Source organism: Bufo gargarizans, chromosome 2 (assembly GCF_014858855.1).
Source record: "Bufo gargarizans isolate SCDJY-AF-19 chromosome 2, ASM1485885v1, whole genome shotgun sequence".
NCBI classification, from domain to species: domain Eukaryota; kingdom Metazoa; phylum Chordata; class Amphibia; order Anura; family Bufonidae; genus Bufo; species Bufo gargarizans.
The window spans coordinates 425,956,451-425,975,007 of NC_058081.1; the positions used below are offsets into that span (position 1 = coordinate 425,956,451).

Here is an 18,557-nt window from a genome sequence, read left to right on the forward strand (position 1 = left end):
CGGGCACTGTGGAGGTTACTGTTAAAGGGGCAGGCACTGTGGAGGTCACTGTTAAAGAGACAGGCACTGTGCAGGTCACTGTTGAAGGGGCGGTCACTGTTAAAGGGGTGGGCAGTGTGGAGGTCACTTTTAAAGGGGCGGGCAATGTTGAGGTCAATGTTAAAGGGGTGGCCACTATGGAGGTGACTGTTAAAGGGGCAGGCACTGTGGAGGTCATTGTTAAAGGGGCGAGTACTGTAGAAGTCACTGTTATTGGGGATACTGTTGATAACTTTTTACGACACACGGAAACATGACATGAAAAAGATTTAAATATACCCTTGCGAAGCCGGGTCCTTCTGCTAGTCTCTTATATATAAAAATGAGGTTCTGTCTGTCTGTCTGGACATCTGTCTGTTGTCTGTTCTTTTTTGCGCGACCAAACGACTTAACCAATCTTTACCAAATTTGGCACACAGGTACATCAGGTGTCCGGGAAGGTTTTAGAGCAGGTATCAGCTCTCTAGGACCGTTCCTGAGATATTCCAAAAAATGACCTGCATTAGCCAATTTCTCTTCAAATCCCAATTGCCATACACATAGCTTTACTCCAGGTTTCCATAACAACCCAGCCATTTTTCTTCAGTGTTGTAGGTCAGCTTTAAACTAAGGCTACAGGATGACAATAAGTTGCACGACACATAGGGCACAACTACGCTGCTACATGCATCCATTTTGGATGAATTTTTTTAAACTGTCGTGTCGCAGTCGCAGCATGACGCTTGTCGCAGTGCGACACTATAGCTTATTATAAAAGTTGCTACAAAATGTTGCACAACACATGTCGTCGTGTAGCCCTAGTTTCAAAGGAGCACGGCGCTATGGAGTTCACTGTTAAAGGGGCGGGCACTGTGGAGGTCACTGTTAAAAAGGCCGGCACTCTGAAGGTCACTGTTAAAGGGGCGGGCCCCTGAGGTGGTCACTGTCAAGAGATTATAGTGCTTTGAAACTCACTGTTAAAGGGGCGGGGCACTGTGGGGGGGGGGGGGATATTTGTATTTCAAATATCAGTACACTGCTTTATATACCATATATCTATACATAGTGCATCTATTATACCTCATATATCAATACGCTGCTGTGTATACTATATATCTGTACCCACTGCATCTATTATACTTTTATAATACATGCAGTATTTACAGATATAGTATACACAGCAGTGAACTGATATGTGAGGTACGAGGTATAATAGATGCAGGGTGTACACATATATAGTATACACAGATGTGTACTGATATGTGAGGTATAAAATAGATGCAATTTGTACAGATATATGGTATATACAACAGTGTACTGATATGTGAGGTATAAAGTATAAATTACACCTCGTATCTTACATGAGTACACTGCTTTATATACTATATACCTGTACACACTGCATGCATTATACCTCGTACATCACATATCAGTACACTGCTGGATATACTATTTATCTGTACCCACTTCATCTTTTATACCTTGTACCTGACATATCAGTACACTGCTTTATATACTATATATCTGTATACACTGCATCTATTATACCCTGTACCTAACTTATCAGTACACTGTGTGTATTCTATGTCAAGGGCAAGGTATAAAAGATGCAGAGGGTACAGATATGTGTGGACAGTCATATATTATGGTCACTGTGTGAGGTACGTGAGTTATTGGAGTTTGTAGTTAAGGTTCTGTTTAGTTTTAGGGTTAGGATTAGTATTAGGGTTAGTATATTAGGGCCAGTATTAGGGTTATGGTCATTATTACAATTAGGATTAGTGTTAGGGTGAGTATAAGGGTTAGGGTCTTTATTAGGGTTAGGAATAGTGTTAGAGTTAGGGGCCAGTATTAAAGTAAGGAGCCACTATTGGGGTCAGTGGTCAGTATTCGGGTTAAGGGTCATTGTTGGGGTTAGGAGTCAGTATTGGGGTTAGGGGCCAGTATTGGGGTTAGGGGCCAGTATTAGTGTTAGGGTCAGTACTAGGATTAGTATTTGGGTCATGGGCCAGTATTTGGGTTAGGGGTCAGTTTTAAGGTTAGGGTCAGTATTAGGGGTCAGTACTAGGGTTAAGGGTCAGTTTTAGGGTCAGAGGCCAGTATTAGGGTTAGGGCAGATGAATAGAATAGGGGAGTGAAGTCGATACTCACCTGTCCCGATGTAGAGCTAGCCTCGTCTGGTCGCTCTTCTCCTGTGGGATGTCACATTGATGAGCTGGGAATAGTTGCGGGGAACCAGTGTTCCCCTTCTCCCACTGGTGCTCCTCCATGGTCAATTGTATCTGTGTCCAGTAGACGCAGATACAGTTGCGTTCAGGGGCAGCACTAAACATCTACTGGCCCAGCCCGCCCCTGGTCTTTCTGGTCTTTCCCAATCTGCTTCATCTGTTGCTTGTTGTTTCAGACTGCTTTCAGTGCCTGGGTCATGATGCTGGTATGTTTCTGCCTTTTACATAGCTGTCTGTCTGTATTTGTATGTTTCTGTCTGTCTGTCAATCTGTCTGAGCCTGTCTGCAAATCTTAAATTGTGTCTGTATGTTTTTCACAATGTATCTCGCAATTTTTTATATCTCTGTATGTAATGTTCTGTCTTTCTTACAAACATCACATGACAAAGGATTTGCACTCCATTGTGTGTTTCAAGAAAGAGAAACAGACCTGGAAGAAGTGGGTTGCATGATTTAAAAACTTCAGAGGCTGATATTTATCAGGTTAGTGCACCACACACACACACACACCAACACTACAGGAATGGAAACAAGTTAAATAACCAGAATACCCTTTTAATCACAGTTGCCAATATTGTCAGTTTTTTCAACTATTTCAAAGCACTCATATTAAAATACATGAAAAAAATCTGAAAGGACTAGTTATGGACCACCTGTGTTAGTCTTTTAGAGGAGATAGTCTCTTACCTGCATATTATTTTCAAAGTGGGCTACCACCCTCTGATGAATCTTTTAACCCCAACCTTTCCTATGATATGGCCAAAGATTTTGCAAGTTTTAAAGGACTTAACATAAACTGGATCAGACAATCCTTCAATGAAACCATCCTCCTAACCAGTGCAAAAAATGCCATGAAAAATAAGTCAAATAAAAGAGTGCACCCCAGCTTTGACAAGCACCTTAAAGTTCTGCACATTTCAATCAATCCAGTGTGGCCCTCCCAAAAAATCTAAAGCCCAGAAATTATCGGAACTCCAGCTGCAACTCTGGAAACCAGATTTGTAGCTGGATTAGCAACTATTGCCACACTAACTACTTCTCTTCAAAGGCGATACTCCCACTTTATGGGAAATATTGGATGATTTGGAGAATATAGACAGGAGGGACAATCATAGGTTTATAGGTGTTCCAGACAGGTGAAGCTCTCACTTGTTTCCCTCGAAATCACTTCAGCTCTTTCTTTTGATTTTCTGCAAAATCCACTTACTGTGTAAAGAGCCCATCAGAGTACATACAGTGGATATAAAAAGTCTACACACCCCTTTTAAAATGTCAGGTTACTGTGATGTAAAAAAGAGACAAAGATAAATCATTTCAGAACTTTTTCCACCTTTAAAGGGCTTCTGTCACCCCACTAAAGTGATTATTTATTTTTTGGGCTGGTGAAATTAGTTATATTGCGATATATCACAATATAATTCTGTCACTTACTTTGATCCAGCAGTTTCTTCCAAAAACGAAGTTTTATCACATGTAAATTAGGTCTCTAACAGCAAGTAGGGCGGCTACTTGCTGCTAGCTGCTGCAGAAATCCGCCCCCTCGCCGTGTTGATTGACAGGGCCAGCCGGGATCTCCTCCTCCGGCCAGCCCTGCCGGATTTCAAAAATCGCACGCCTCTGTGGGTTCGGCGCAGGCGCTCTGAGATGAGGAGGCTCGTCTCCTCAGCACTCCCTCAGTGCGCCTGCGCCGATGACGTCTTCTATTTCGGTGATGTCATCGGCGCAGGCGCACTGAGGGAGTGCTGAGGAGACGAGCCTCCTCATCTCAGAGCGCCTGCGCCGAACCCACAGAGGCGTGCGATTTTTGAAATGCCGACAGGGCTGGCCGGAGGAGGAGATCCCGGCTGGCCCTGTCAATCAACACGGCGAGGGGGCGGATTTCTGCAGCAGCTAGCAGCAAGTAGCCGCCCTACTTGCTGTTAGAGACCTAATTTACATATGATAAAACTTCGTTTTTGGAAGAAACTGCTGGATCAAAGTAAGTGACAGAATTATATTGTGATATATCGCAATATAACTAATTTCACCAGCCCAAAAAAAAATAATCACTTTAGTGGGGTGACAGAAGCCCTTTAATGTGACCTATAAACTGTACAACTCTATTGAAAAACCAAATCTTTTAGGTGGAGGGAAGAAAACAAAAAAACTAAAATAATGTGGTTATAACTGGGGAAGTAGCGGTGGTCAGAATTAAGCAATCACATTTAAAATCATGTTAAATAGGAGTCAGCATACACCTGCCATCATTTAAAGTGCCTCTGATTAACCCCAAATAAAGTTCAGCTGCTCTAGTTGGTCTTTCCTGAAATTTTCTTAGTCGCATCCCACAGCAAAAGCCATGGTCCACAGAGAGCTTCCAAAGCATCAGAGGGATGTCATTGTTAAAAGGTATCAGTCAGGAAAAGGGTACAAAAGAATTTCCAAGGCATTAGATATACCATGGAACACAGTGAAGACAGTCATCATCAAGTGGAGGAAATATGGCACAACAGTAACATTACCAAGAATTGATGAAAAGACGAGAAGAAAACTGGCTGTGTGGTACATGTGACAACAATCTCCCGTATTCTTCATATGTCTGGGCTATGGGGTAGAGTGGTAAGGCGAAAACCTTTTATTAGGAAGAAAAACATCCAAGCCAGGCAAAAGTTTGTAAAAACACATCTGAAGTCTCCCAAAAGCATGTGGGAAAAGGTGCTATGGTCTGATCAAACCAAGGTTGAACTTTTTGGCCTTAATTCCAAAAGATATGTTGGGCACAAAAACACTGCAGATCACCAAAAGAACACCATACCCACAGTGAAGCATGGTGGTGGCAGCATCATGCTTTGGGGCTGTTTTTCTTCAGATGGAACTGGGGCCTTAGTTAAGCTAGAGGGAATTATGAACAGTTCCAAATACCAGTCAATATTGTCACAAAATCTTCAGGCTTCTGCTAGAAAGCTGAACATAAAGAGGAACTTCATCTTTCCGCATGACAACGACACAAAGCATACATCCAAATCAACAAAGGAATGGCTTCACCAGAAGAAGATTAAAGTTTTGGAATGTCCCAGCCAGAGCCCAGACCTGAATCCGATTGAAAATCTGTGGGGTGGTCTGAAGAGGGCTGTGCACAGGAGATGCCCTCGCAATCTGACAGATTTGGAGCGTTTTTGCAAAGAGTGAGTCAAAATGTGCCATGCTGATAGATCCATACCCAAAAAGACTGAGTGCTGTAATACAATCAAAAGGTGCTTCAACAAAGTATTAGTTTAAAGGGTGTGCACACTTATACAACCATATTATTTTATTATCTTTTTTTCTTCCCTCTACCTAAAAGATTTGTTTGTTTTTCAATTGAGTGGTACAGTTTATAGGTCACATTAAAGGTGGAAAAAGTTATGAAATGATTTCTTTGTCTCATTATTTTTTACATCACAGAAACCTGACAACAGGGGTGTGTAGACTTTTTATATCCACTGTATATGCATGGGGCATATAACAAAGAATGCAGAACCAACTCCTTATTAGTGGTCACTGAATATCTGTCAGCTTGTGGATGTATGTTGGTATCTACATGTTGTGTGGTTCAAGCTTCTCTACCCAGCCACCAGCACCCTTTTAAAGGATCCAGCAGAGGCGTGAACATACATTCCTCAAACAAATTAAGTGAACATGTAAGCATCATAGTAAAACCCCATGCCACTTCAGGGATAACAATCTGGCCAGTTAGGAAGCATATCCGATTGTGAATTTAACGTGCTTTGGTACCCCATTTTTTTAACAGTTAATCATAATCCACAGTTATATTAATTAAATTTTATAATTATTACTGATTGGGCCCCAGGCAACCATTTTTATGGGAGAACTGCCAGATTAATTGATTATATCTGCCATGTTTATTGCATAGCAGCTAAGAGTATACTGTGATAACATTTTTCTTCCTTCTCCAGTGTGTTGCACAGTTGAGTAATTATGGTGTAGCTGTCTAATTAGGAGAAGTTAAATAGCCGGCCTTGAGGCCTGCTCAGTCCTTGAATCCAGAGGGGAAAAAAATTATTCATTTCAATAGATCCGCAAAATAAACGGAAGGTACTCCGTATGCCTTCCTTTTCCGTATTTCCGTTCAGTTCAAAGATAGAACATGTCCTATTATTGTCCGCATAACGGACAAGGATTGTACTATTCTATCAGGGGCCAGCTGTTCCGCAAAAAATGGAATGCACACAGACGTCTATCGTATTTTTTGCGGACCGCAAATACTGAAAAAGCCATACGGTCATGTGCAAGAGGCCTAAGGGTAATGTTAACTCCAATAAGCAAGAGAGCAGGACAGGCCAGACAGATTCTGGTAGTTAGAGACTAAATTATTATGGGTACAGATAGGGCGATCTGTTGCAAAGACCAGGATCGTCAAACAAAATATTGTCTTCCTGGCGCTTGAGTTCGACATATTGCGGATCAGGTTAAAAGATTACTGGGAGAGGCTGGTGAAGATCCAGCGGTCATAGTCCACATTGGAACCAATGACAAACATAGACGTAGGCTGAGCGTCCTTCAAAATTATTTTAGGGATTTAGTTCCTGAGAACTGGGTCAACATGTTTGTCGGCTACAGGCTCTATTGTAGGGATGGGCTGCACCTCAATAGGGAAGAAGCAGTTGTTTTGGGGGTTAAGGTGTGGAGTGTTTAAACTAGGGTCTGGGAGGGAGGGAAATCACATCAGAGGAGAAGTGGTGCAGATAGAGACCTGGGGTAAGGTAATGAATAGGAGGAGGGACTAGACCAGTTCGCAAGGAAAGGTATTAGGTAAAAAAAAATATACAAAAACCTCTTGACTGTATGTATACAAATGCCAGAATCCTGACTAATACAACATGGTGAACTGCAATTAGTAACGACTGAGGAGGACTACGACATAGAGGGAATAACTGAGACATGGCTGGATGATAGCTATGACTGGGCAGTTAACTTACAGAGTTACAGTCTGTTTAGGAAGGTTTGTTAAAACCAGAGTGGGGGAGGGGGGGGGGATTTGCCTTTATGTTAAGTCCTGTGTAAAGCCCACATTGGGAAGATATAAGTGAAGAAAATGAACATGTGGAGTCACTGTGGGTAGAAATAAATAGAGGCAAAAAAATAAATAGAGACATAAACTACTGATAGGAGTTTACCTAATATGCCAGAATCCACAGTAAATTTACTAAGGGAAATAGATGAGGCGGCAAATCATAATGAGGTTGTTATTATGCTGTCCTGGGCTCTGTTTCTGTAGGTGTATTGCTTTTGAGGATTCCACTCCACAGCTTCCACTCAGCCCTGGACACAGCATTAGTTTGGCTGGTTTTGGGTTACACTGCTCTAAGGGCGGAGTGCATCACTCCTTGGGCTGTGGGGGGTTAGGTCAGGTGACCTCGCTGACCAACCCTGGCTCTCCTGCAGGTATTTAAGTGGCTCAGCCCTCTTACCAGATACCCCAATGTCAAGGTCCTTGAGTGTGTTAGTTCCCAATACTCTCGTGTGCTCCTGATCTATATTTAGTTCTTGGACTCTGCTTATCGTCTGATGCCTGCCTGCTTGCTTGTCTCTTCTGTTGCTGACCCGGATTGCCTGAACTGTTCCTGTGCCGCCTGCCCTGATCTTTTGCCTGTCTGACTACGCCTCTGCCTCATCCTTCGGTACTGCACTGTTGCTCCTGGTAACGACCCTGCCTGCCTGACTACGCATGTACTTCTGGTACCTACCCAGGTATCACCTGGTTCAGCTGCTGCTGACTCGGGGATTGCTCTGGAGTAGCCCCTGGCAACTACCCTAGCGGCTCAAGTCTTTTCTCACCATCTGAGGCTCTAGTGAAAACCAGTTAGTTGCTTAGACACGCCCCTCCAGAGTATAGCCAGTCAGTGGCACTGTGGGTTCACAACCTCTGATCTGTGACAGTTATTATATCTCCTCTGAGTTGCCTTTTTTCTAAAGTAAATAACCCTAATTTTGATCATCTTTCAGGGTACTGTAGTCCACTCATTCCAGTTATTACTTTAGTTACCCTTCTCTGAACCCTCTCCCGCTCTGCTATGTCTGCCTTGTTCACAGGAGCCCAGAACTGTACACAGTACACCATATGTAGTCTGACTAGTGATTTGTAAAGTGGCAGGACTATGTTCTCATCATGGGCAGCTATGCCCCTTTTGATGCAACCCATTATCCTATTGGCCTTGGCATCAGCTGCCTGACACTGGTTTCTACAGATTAGTTTGCTGTCCATTAAAATTCCTAGGTCCTTTTCCATGTCAGTGTTACCCAGTGTTTTACCATTAAGCAGGTTACTTGCGTTATTTCTTCCCATGTGCGTAACCTTACATTTATCAGTATTAAACCTCATCTGCCACTTCCCTGCCCAAGCCTCCAATATATCCAGATCAATCTGTAGCAGTATACTGTCATCTTTCGTGTTAATTACTTTGCACAGTTTAGTCTCATGTGCAAAAAATGATATTTTACTCTGCAAGCCTTCTATAAGATCATTAATAAATATATTAAAGATAATAGGGCCCAATACTGACCCCTGTGTTACCCCATTAGTGACAGTGACCCAATCCGTGTACCATTAATAACCATGGCTAACGGAAAAATATGTGCTAGATTCACTGCATTAATATTAGTATCACTGCCTGATAAGCGGTTTAAAATAAAATAATAAATCTTTATTGGAAGTTCAAGTATAAAAGGGCAAAATGATAATTCTCTTATTTCAGAGACAGGCAATAGTGGGATGTAATTGTATGGAAAGTGGGATACAGCATATATTATCGAATTTCCAATATCACCGTCACAACACTACTGAGGGCTAGCTGTGTTTGAAAGGACCCTCATCTGTGTAGTATATATTACGCTATTGCACAGTGTATTGTGATTGGTACATTCCCACACCGAATTGGCGGTCATGGGTAGGTGTGTATAGCGGTAAACACCTGTCCCAGTATCCGCATAGAAGCTGAGACCAGTACTGAACAAAACAACCCCTCGGTGATTACGGGGTGATTTCACTACTGGTTCAGTCTGTGTACTGTGCCTTCCCACTGAGAAAGGTAGAGCCTCCCATAAGTGGTATTGTTCAGCCACTGTCAGGGGGCCCTGTACCTAGGAGCAGAAAGTGTACTCAGGCTCCAAAGTAACAAAAACAGTGGGATGCCGCACAGTACGATGCTGTTGAATGCTCTATCCCAGGGGTGTCAAACTCAAATTCATCGGGGGCCGCATCAGCAGTTTGGTCACCCTCAAAGGGCCGGTTGTGCTGTCAGTGTTATCCAACACATTCCAGAACTATTTTTCGCCCTATAAGACGCACCGTCCCATAAGACACACCTAGGTTTTTGAGGAGGAAAATAAGAAAAAAAATATTTTGAACCAAAAGGTGTGCTTTTGGTGGGTTTTGAACTAATTGTGGTCTGTGGGTGGCACTGTTATGGGGGATCTGTGGGTGACACTTATGGGGGATCTGTGGGTGACACTTATGGGGGATCTGTGGGTGACACTTATGGGGGATCTGTGGGTGACACTTATGGGGGATCTGTGGGTGAAACTTATGGGGGATCTGTGGGTGGCTCTTATAGGGGATCTGTGTATGACAGTTATGGGGGGGATCTGTGGATGACACATATATAGCATCTTATGCTATGTGTCATCCACAGATCTATAAGTGTCCTCTCTCTCAGTGCTCCCCCTCCTCTCCTCTCAGTGCTCCCCCTCCTCTCTCTCTCTCAGTGCTCCCCTCCTCTCCTCTCTCTCAGTGCTCCACTCCTCTCCTCTCTCTCTCTCAGTGCTCCCCTCCTCTCCTCTCTCTCTCTCTCTGTGCTCCCCCTCCTTTCCTCTCTCTCAGTGCTCCCCCTCCTCTCCTCTCTCTCAGTGCTCCCCCTCCTCTCCTCTCTCTGTGCTCCCCCTCCTCCTCTCCTCTCACCCTCGGGCTCCGCGCTCCGGACTGACAGGTAGTGGCGCAGTTTGCGCAGGGCCCAGTCGCGGCTGTTCTTGTCATTGGCCGCCAGTCTCTGCGCCAGCTGCACACTGGGCTCTGCCATGCTGCCTGGCTCACGTTGGCTGCCTTGTGTCAGCGGCTGATGACGTCTGAACTGAGTCGGGGGCTGATGACGTCACAACACCTGGCTCCCCCCCCCAAAAAAATCAGGATACCACGCCCACAACAGAAGATTGGCCAATCAAAAGAGCGGAGAAAGACTCGTGATCGGTAGTTAGCGTGTTGGTGATCAGCAGTTACCATAGTGACAGGTCAGACCCTGCTGTAGACGTTTCCCAGGTAGGAGCGGGGCCCGTAGTCTGTGGTGTGTGGCCCCTGACCAGCCCTCCTTATGTGATTTATTATCACTTCCTGCAGGGGCCGCCTGCAGGAAGTGATAATAAAAGGTGAAGGCCGGCGGCGGCTACGCGGGCCACATGACGAGGTCTGGCGGGCCGAATTCGGCCCGCGGGCCTTGTGTTTGACACCCGTGCTCTATCCTATCAGTGTACTCTAAACTGCGGTATCAGTAAAGCCGCTAAGAGAAACACTCAGTTCGAAAGCCCTAATAGAGTCCGGCATTCACAGGATACCAGAGCATAATTCAGCAAAGCTACCTAAGCACTAACTACTCCTCAGCCCGCTCAACGCGTTTCTGTGTCCATTGGGCCGGGAACTTCGTCAGGAGCAGGGCAGATGGCTGAGAATAAGTAAGTAGTGTCTAAATCGGCGCCGGCGGTAGAGCGCTGCACATGTCTATGTGCAGAGCATCGGCACTATGGTGGCCGTACGCGCCCACCGGATACCGCTCCATATATACTGTTGCCCTAATGAAGGGGGAGGAGAAGGTGTTGTCCGCCTTGGACAATGAGGGAGAAGTGGGCGTGGCTAAACATTGTGCCTCCGTCTGTCCCTCAGGCCAAGTGATATTGTATCATTATGTCTCTCTTCCTGCATAGGAATATTGGGGGAGCTATAGGCGGCTTACCATATACAGCAGGGGATAAGACCCAGTCTAGAAAGTGAGTGGTTGAATACACATCGAGGGGATAGAATAAAGGTGATGGGCAGCTTAAACAGCAGACATAGACTGTAGAGCTGTCATATAAATGGGAGTAGATAGCTCAGTTTTATTGATGACATACAGATTTTTGGGAAAGGGAGTAAGCAGGAATTTGAGGCGTTTGTACAGCTTCTTAATGTGAACAATCTAGGACTATTCTTCACTTCTTCCATCAATAATTGGGAGATTACATTCCTAGATCTGTGTATTACCAAAGGCAGAGAGGGCCACATCAGTACCAGAATGTTTAGAAAACTAATGGCGACCAATAATCTTCTACAATGGAAGATTTGGCACCGACATCCCTTACGTCAAGGGATACCCAAAGGTCGATATCTCAGTGCTAGGCGAAACTGCTCTGGATTATTTGATTTAAAAAAAACAGCAGATGATGTGAGAGGTTTTCTGCCCGTGGGTACCCGGGTATGATCCTTAAGAATGCTTACCATCATGCACGATGCTCCGATAGGGCAACCCTCCTCATTCCAAAAGAAACCAAGATAAAGGATGAGGTTGTAAGGATAATCGTGACTTTTGATGCAGGTCATCAAATGGTGAGGGATGATATCACCCGCCATTGGGGTATCCTACGTACAGATCCTGATGTTGGTACCTGTGTTGGCAGTTATCCCTCTATTACATATCGTAGAGGCAGAAACTTAAAGGGAACCTGTCATGTGGATATTTGATTATAATCTAACTAATTATATACAATCATTAACTACTAAAAAGTGCCTTAGATGTATTCACTTACTGGTGTGACAGATGGTTACCTCATAATATACACACAAAGATGCCGCATGCCAGATGCTAATGAGCTGTTTAGAGTCCGGCGTGATGTCATTGAGTCTGGCGTATATTTAATTCAGAGTTATAGCCACTCCCCTGCCCACCTGCTGCTGATTCCTATGGCAACAAACTGTCACTCAGCAGCAGGTGGGAGGGGAGAGTCAGGAGCTCATGAATATTCATGACTCATCATTATCATCTGGAGCTTTTCAATACAAGATGTTGGCAGATTGACCCAGCATTTTGATAAGCGAATCAGTCAATTATTTATGTTGCCCTTAGTTAGGACACCATAAAACTGGTGACAGGTTCCCTTTAAGGTATAGATTAGTGCACAGCTTTTTTACCCCTGGCCAAACACGAACATGGCTTTTTTTCTGACAGAAAAAGGACATTTAGGTGTAGCGGGTGCGTCGTGTGTAATGTCATTTAAAACGGGCAGGACTTTTACCTGCTCAGTGACTCAAAAAACATATGACATCTGGTCCCATATGACATATATTCCTATATGTAGAACCACAGCAGTTATATACCTTATGACATGTAACTGCGGCTTACAATATGTGGGCAAGACGATACGTGAATTCAGACGCAGAGTAGGAGAACACCTTGACGATGTCTGTAATGAAAAAGACACGCCTATTGCCAGACACGTTAATGAGGTGCATGGAGGTAGTGTCAATGTTATACAATTCTAGGGCATCGAACAAGTGTGCCAATCTCCCAGGGAGGTGATCTGGACAATAGATTGCTCAAAAAGGAACTGGAATGGATCTACCGTCTGAATACGGAAAGCCCTAAAGGACTTAATGAATGCAGCAGCTTTACATGCTTCATTGACTGACTAATTATGTGACGTTTTATACATATTGATGTCCAATGTTGTACTGTGCACTAGCAGTGTGTATCTGTCACCGCACACCTATTGATTGATCCCCCTTAGGGCAATAGGAAAACATGGTAAATGCTATTTGCTGAAGTGAAACAACCTCTTCACGCATTTTCACGTACATGGGGGAATGTTGTCTTTTGCCGCAATCCCTTAAAGATGTATGTGTTCTGATTGGGCGAGCTGCCTGATCAACAGCATGGGCCCATTTGTTACTGACAGCTGGGTCCTTGCTGTATCTGCTGGCATTGTTGAAAAAGCCGATGCTGGTGGATTAAACCTTCACATCCGCGGTCAGCACTGACCACGGCACATGTGAGATTTACAGATGGAGGGGGCTCCCTCTCTGACCCCATCGGCCCCTCGCTCTATGGTGACAGGGGGTCAATTGATGCTATGGCAGCCCCGATGCCTTACACAGGCATCAGAGCCTGCTATCTACAAAAGCCTACTAGAACCACAGGCTGGGTATCCTAGGCAACTGTCAGCATCTTACACTGTACTACATTGACAGTTCAATGTAGCACAATTCAGCATGTATTGTACTGCATTGAAACAGGGATCAAACCCTGAAAAGTCCCACATTGGGACAAAATTAAAAGGTAAAAAAAGTGTTGTACAATAACAAAATAAAAATAAAAACAGACATATTAGGTATCGCATGTCTGTAATGACCAGCTGTATAAAAAATGTCACATAGTCTTACCCCGTCAGATAAGTGCCGTTAAAAAAAATTAAAACTTTGCCAAAATAGCCATCACCGTGGCTCACAAATAGCATAATAGCGAGTGATCAAAAAAGTCTTATGCACCTCAAAATGGCACCAATGAAGTCATCACCACATCCCGCAACAAATGAGCTCCCACATAAGACAGTCGCCCCAAAAAAAAAATTATTGCTGTAATTGCCTGCAATCTCCTGCAGGTAATTTGACATTAAATACAGAATATTAATCAGCTCTTGCAAACCCACTTCTCCGACCCCAGGGCTCTCCTGCCCTACAGGTGGGAGTCTTTCTTCTGTAATCTGCTTTTCCTCCTTTTTCACATCATCTAATATTGATGACAATATGTCATCAGGAAAATCCAGATCCTCCTCTCTCTGGATCTTGCTGATTTTTCTAGGACATGGAGACCAAAAAGGATGATTTGGAAGAAGTAAAGCCAGCAAAAGATGAGTATGGTCATCTTTAAGACCTGGCCCCCCTAATCGGTGCAGACTGGATGGTATTGGTTTGTACACTGGCAGTGGAATAATAAAGGCTTCAATCTCATTGATATTGAATTTGATATCTTAGTTTACGGCTGATGTAGGAATAAGTAAATGTAGGAATAAATAAATAACACTGACACAGCATAAGTCTCCCTGCACTATCCCTCTCCAATATTCCTTGATTAATAATTTTCAACAACACTATCCCTAGCGCATGAGCGCTTGTCACGTCTCTCCCTATGCTCAGCTCACAGGACAATGGTGGAGACGATGCAGGATGAAGGTTTTATAGAGCTGTGATATCACAGGAAATGGCTATCTGCGGATTGGTTGGCTGCACGGCATTTCCGGGTTTGTCTCCTCTGCACTTAGTTTCACTTTGTAACACATGCAGCTGTCATTTTATGAAAAGCTGATTGGTTACCATGAAGCACGAGGAAATTAGGAAACGTTGCAAATCAAAGTTTTCTTAGGACCGATTTCCGCTTTGAATGCTTCGCTTCGCTTAACACTAATTATAATCAACCAATATTATTATTATTCTTTTATTACTAATAGAGTGAATCCCTAGTCGTCAAATTGCAGTATGCAGTAATGCTGCATTGATTTAGTTTAGCCCAATAACTGGAATATGAACATTTGTTAATGCCAAAGTGGAAAAAAGTCTGCTTATCTAGAGCATTAATCAATGGACTCCAGCAATTCAGACATAAAATCACTGCATACACACAATGTATAAAATAAGTGCTCATATTTTTTTCCAATTTGTGTTTTTAGGCTGGTATGATTCGTACAGAGAATGATGAATTTTTCATTGAACCATTGGAGAAGTATAGAGAAGATGGAGATAGTGGTCGAACCCATATTGTCTATCGCAGATCGGCTATCAAAAAATCTATTTCAATTCAGAACAATTATACACGCCAGAGTGGTAGGTTACTGATTATTAATGGACTAAATACAAAGTTAACAGTTATATTTTTAATTTTCTTGCTAAACTTTTTATTATTCAGCAAAAGTTTATAACTTAGTTTTAATTGTTTATGTACTATATATATTTTGCCACATCCGTGTTTTTGCTGACGAACTCCCTGGCTTCCTGAGTCTGTTTAGAGGAAAGGTTGTCAGCAATCGTTACTGTGGCAACTGCTTCCCTCGTATCAGACCGTGGGACTGAAAATATACCCCCAGAAAACCCGTCCGGGGGCTCTTGTCCGTACTGGACCCCCTATCTTTCCACGGTTTCATTAAGTTTACATGGTACACCTGCTCCGGCTTTCTCGGCACGGGCTGGAGTAACTTGTAGGTTACCTCCCCAACTTTTTTGAGCACTTAGTAGACACCCAGCCACCTAGCTAGGAACTTAATGTCTACCGTCGGCACAAGAGCCAAAACCCGATCTCCCGGGTCAAAATTCCAAACCTGAGCCTGGCAATTATAGAACCTACTCCGGGCTCGCTGGGCTGCCTCCATATGTTCCTTAACCAGCGGCAGTATAATAAATCTCAGCGGGCGTTTCTTTTTCTCAGTTAATTTGCTTTTATTCCATCAATGGATAGATTTACAGGATAACAATGTCAAGGACGCGTTTCGGCCTGTCCAGCCTTCATCAGCTCAATATTTATAGTATATTTCACACACTTATATATCCCAAAGTAAACCCCACACGTGTAGTGACGTCCGACGCCAAGGGGTGGCCCCCAGGCGCATGTCAATCAATCATGTGACATACAGGTGAAACTCAAAAAATGTGAATATCGTGCAAAAGTCCATTTAATTCAGTGATGCAAATTAAAAGGAGTTGCATTACTGCATCTTGAAATTAGAATTTTGTTCAATATTCTAGGCTCAAAGTGTCACACTCTAGTCAGCTAATTAATCCATATCCCCTGAGCAAAGGGTACCTCAAAATTGAGACTTTCATAAGACGGTCATAAGCTGTAAGCCAAATTATAACAAATAGAGGCTTGACATAGCTCGCTTTGCATGTAATGAGTCTATCTCATATATTACTTTCACCTTTTAAGTTGCATTACTGAAATAAATTAACTTTGCACGATATTCAAATTTTTCGAGTTTCACCTGTATATAAACAACCGCATAACAAATAAAACATATCAAAAGTAAATAGTAAAAAATTGACAATACTAACGATACCGTTGATTCAGTGATTCATCGCAGATTTGCTGTCTGCAAAGAAGAAACAGTCATTTGGTTACATATCGCAGGTTATTCACTACTGCAAATGGACAACCTCATAATCTCTATTCAATCCCCTGGGTTGTAGTGTACCCAAGGTATGGATCCAATATGCCTCTCTGCGGAGTAACTGCTTTTTAATGTCACCCTCTCTTCTCTGTATTTTTACTTGCTCCAACACCTGAAATCTTAGTTGGGAGATGGAGTGGCGAGAGTCATAAAAATGAGGTACAAGGATATGTACCGTTCCTCTGATGCCTCAAAAAGCTCTGTTGTGGAATGACACTCATAGGGCTAATATCGGCATGTACCAAATGGTTACGATAGGTCTTACGATAGGATAGGTTTGCTACAGATCAGTGGGGGATTACTAAAATCCACAACCTGTGGATAAGATCTTCCTAATAGTCGCCAATAATTGCATACAATGTAATCAAACCACTTATTAAAGGGACGAAATTTGTGTGAAAAAGCAATCCTAGGACTTTTTCTTTTCATCTCATCCCAAACCAGGGTCACTACAGCCTCCTTAAGAACTTTTTCAGGGTAACCCCCCATCTTAAATCGCTCAACCATCTCTCCTATTATTCTTTCCTGTACCCCTTGATCGGAGACAATACGTCTCACTCGCTGAATCTGTGATTTTAGGATAGCCTTTTTTAATGATAAAGGGTGGGCAACTTTTAACATGCAACACACTATTTTTCTCTGTCTCCTTCCTATAAAGATCAGTATGTATATATCCCTCATCATCCTCAATCACCATTGTATCCAGAAAGCTGACCCTCGCCTGATCATAGGTTATGGTAAATTTCAAACCACTCAAGGCGCTATTGAGATGTCTTTGGAATGCCATGAGAGACCTTAACCAGTGGCAACACTGTCACCATCCGCGTTTGCATCCGAGTGACATACTCAATCACATATTTATGTGTTTTGGGTTGTGTTCCCACGCCTCTTTGGCTATGTCCAACAGGCCACGCGGATGTCGGCCTTACAGCAGTTCGAAGGGCGAGAACCCAGTAGGGGCACCTCTCGCACTGAGAATATGATATAGGGCAGTAGAAGATCCCAATCCCTCCCATCTTTAGACACCACCTGCTTTAACATGTTTTTCAAGGTTTGATTAAACCTCTCTATCAGGCCATCCGTTTGCGGGTGATAGATGGACGTCCGCAACTGTTTGATCTGTAGTAGTTTACTGAGTTCCCTCATTGCTTTTGACATAAAAGGGGTCACCTGGTCACAATCTCTTTAGGTAGTCCCATTCGGGAAAACCTCTCCACTAACTCTTTGGCTATGAGTTTAGCAGAGGTATGTCGCAGTGTCACTGCCTCCAGCTACTGAGTGGCATAGTCTAGGACTACCAAGATGTGTTTGTGCTCTCTAGTGTACTTCGGTACTGGGCCTATGAGATCCATAGCGATCTGCTCGAATGGAACCTCAATAATTGGGAGAGGGACAAGGGGACTACGGAAATGTGGCTGGGGGCTGGTTATCTGGCAGGTTGGGAAAGACTTTTAATTCTCTTCCACCTCTCTGAACACACTGGGGCCATAAAACCGCTTGAGATAGTCGGGTCCTGGTGCTGTGCTGTACAAAAATTGTCTCCACAGACGTTGAGGTCTACTAACTCCGGACTCTGCGGCAAATCCTCCACGTCTCCCACCCTCACATTCAGTGGGGTTGGCTCCCCCCCTTCCACAACAGTGGCAGCCACCCCTACTGCTGACCCTTCGGTCTCAGGTTCCCAGGGTTCCAGTTTTCCCCCTGAGCAAGGCTACTCTATTGGGGTTACTCCTGTCCCATGGGTATCAGTGACTCTCGGCTAAGGCCACAGTGACAGGAAATCTGGGAAGTCTCTACCAATTATTAGTTTAATCCACGTGCCGGTCACCGTGGATAGAGACACCAGGGTGGTGGGATAGTCCTTTAAGTCTCCATGGATGCACATGTCGCCGACTTTTCGGCCAGTATACTCGGCGGGCCGGATCAGGGCAGCTCTTACCAGGGACACCAGTCTCCCTGAGTCCAGCAGCGCCACTGCCAGGATATCTCACACTTGTACCTGGCACAGGTGACTTGTCTATTGTCTCAGGGGTACCAGTTGCATGCAGCCTTCTGGCATACATTGAGTGGCAGTAGCCATAGTTAGTGTCCATGGGTTCC

General features: G+C 43.8%; 1 protein-coding gene across 1 annotated transcript in view; it reads left to right on the forward strand.

The window, feature by feature from the left end:
- LOC122928255 (A disintegrin and metalloproteinase with thrombospondin motifs 2-like) overlaps positions 1–18,557 on the forward strand; it is a 670,803-nt gene that overhangs the window by 148,512 nt on the left and 503,734 nt on the right. Inside the window, exon 3 of the mRNA XM_044280912.1 lies at positions 14,967–15,120. Coding sequence (XP_044136847.1) covers positions 14,967–15,120 — 154 coding nt within the window. The remainder of the gene's footprint in view (positions 1–14,966; positions 15,121–18,557) is intronic.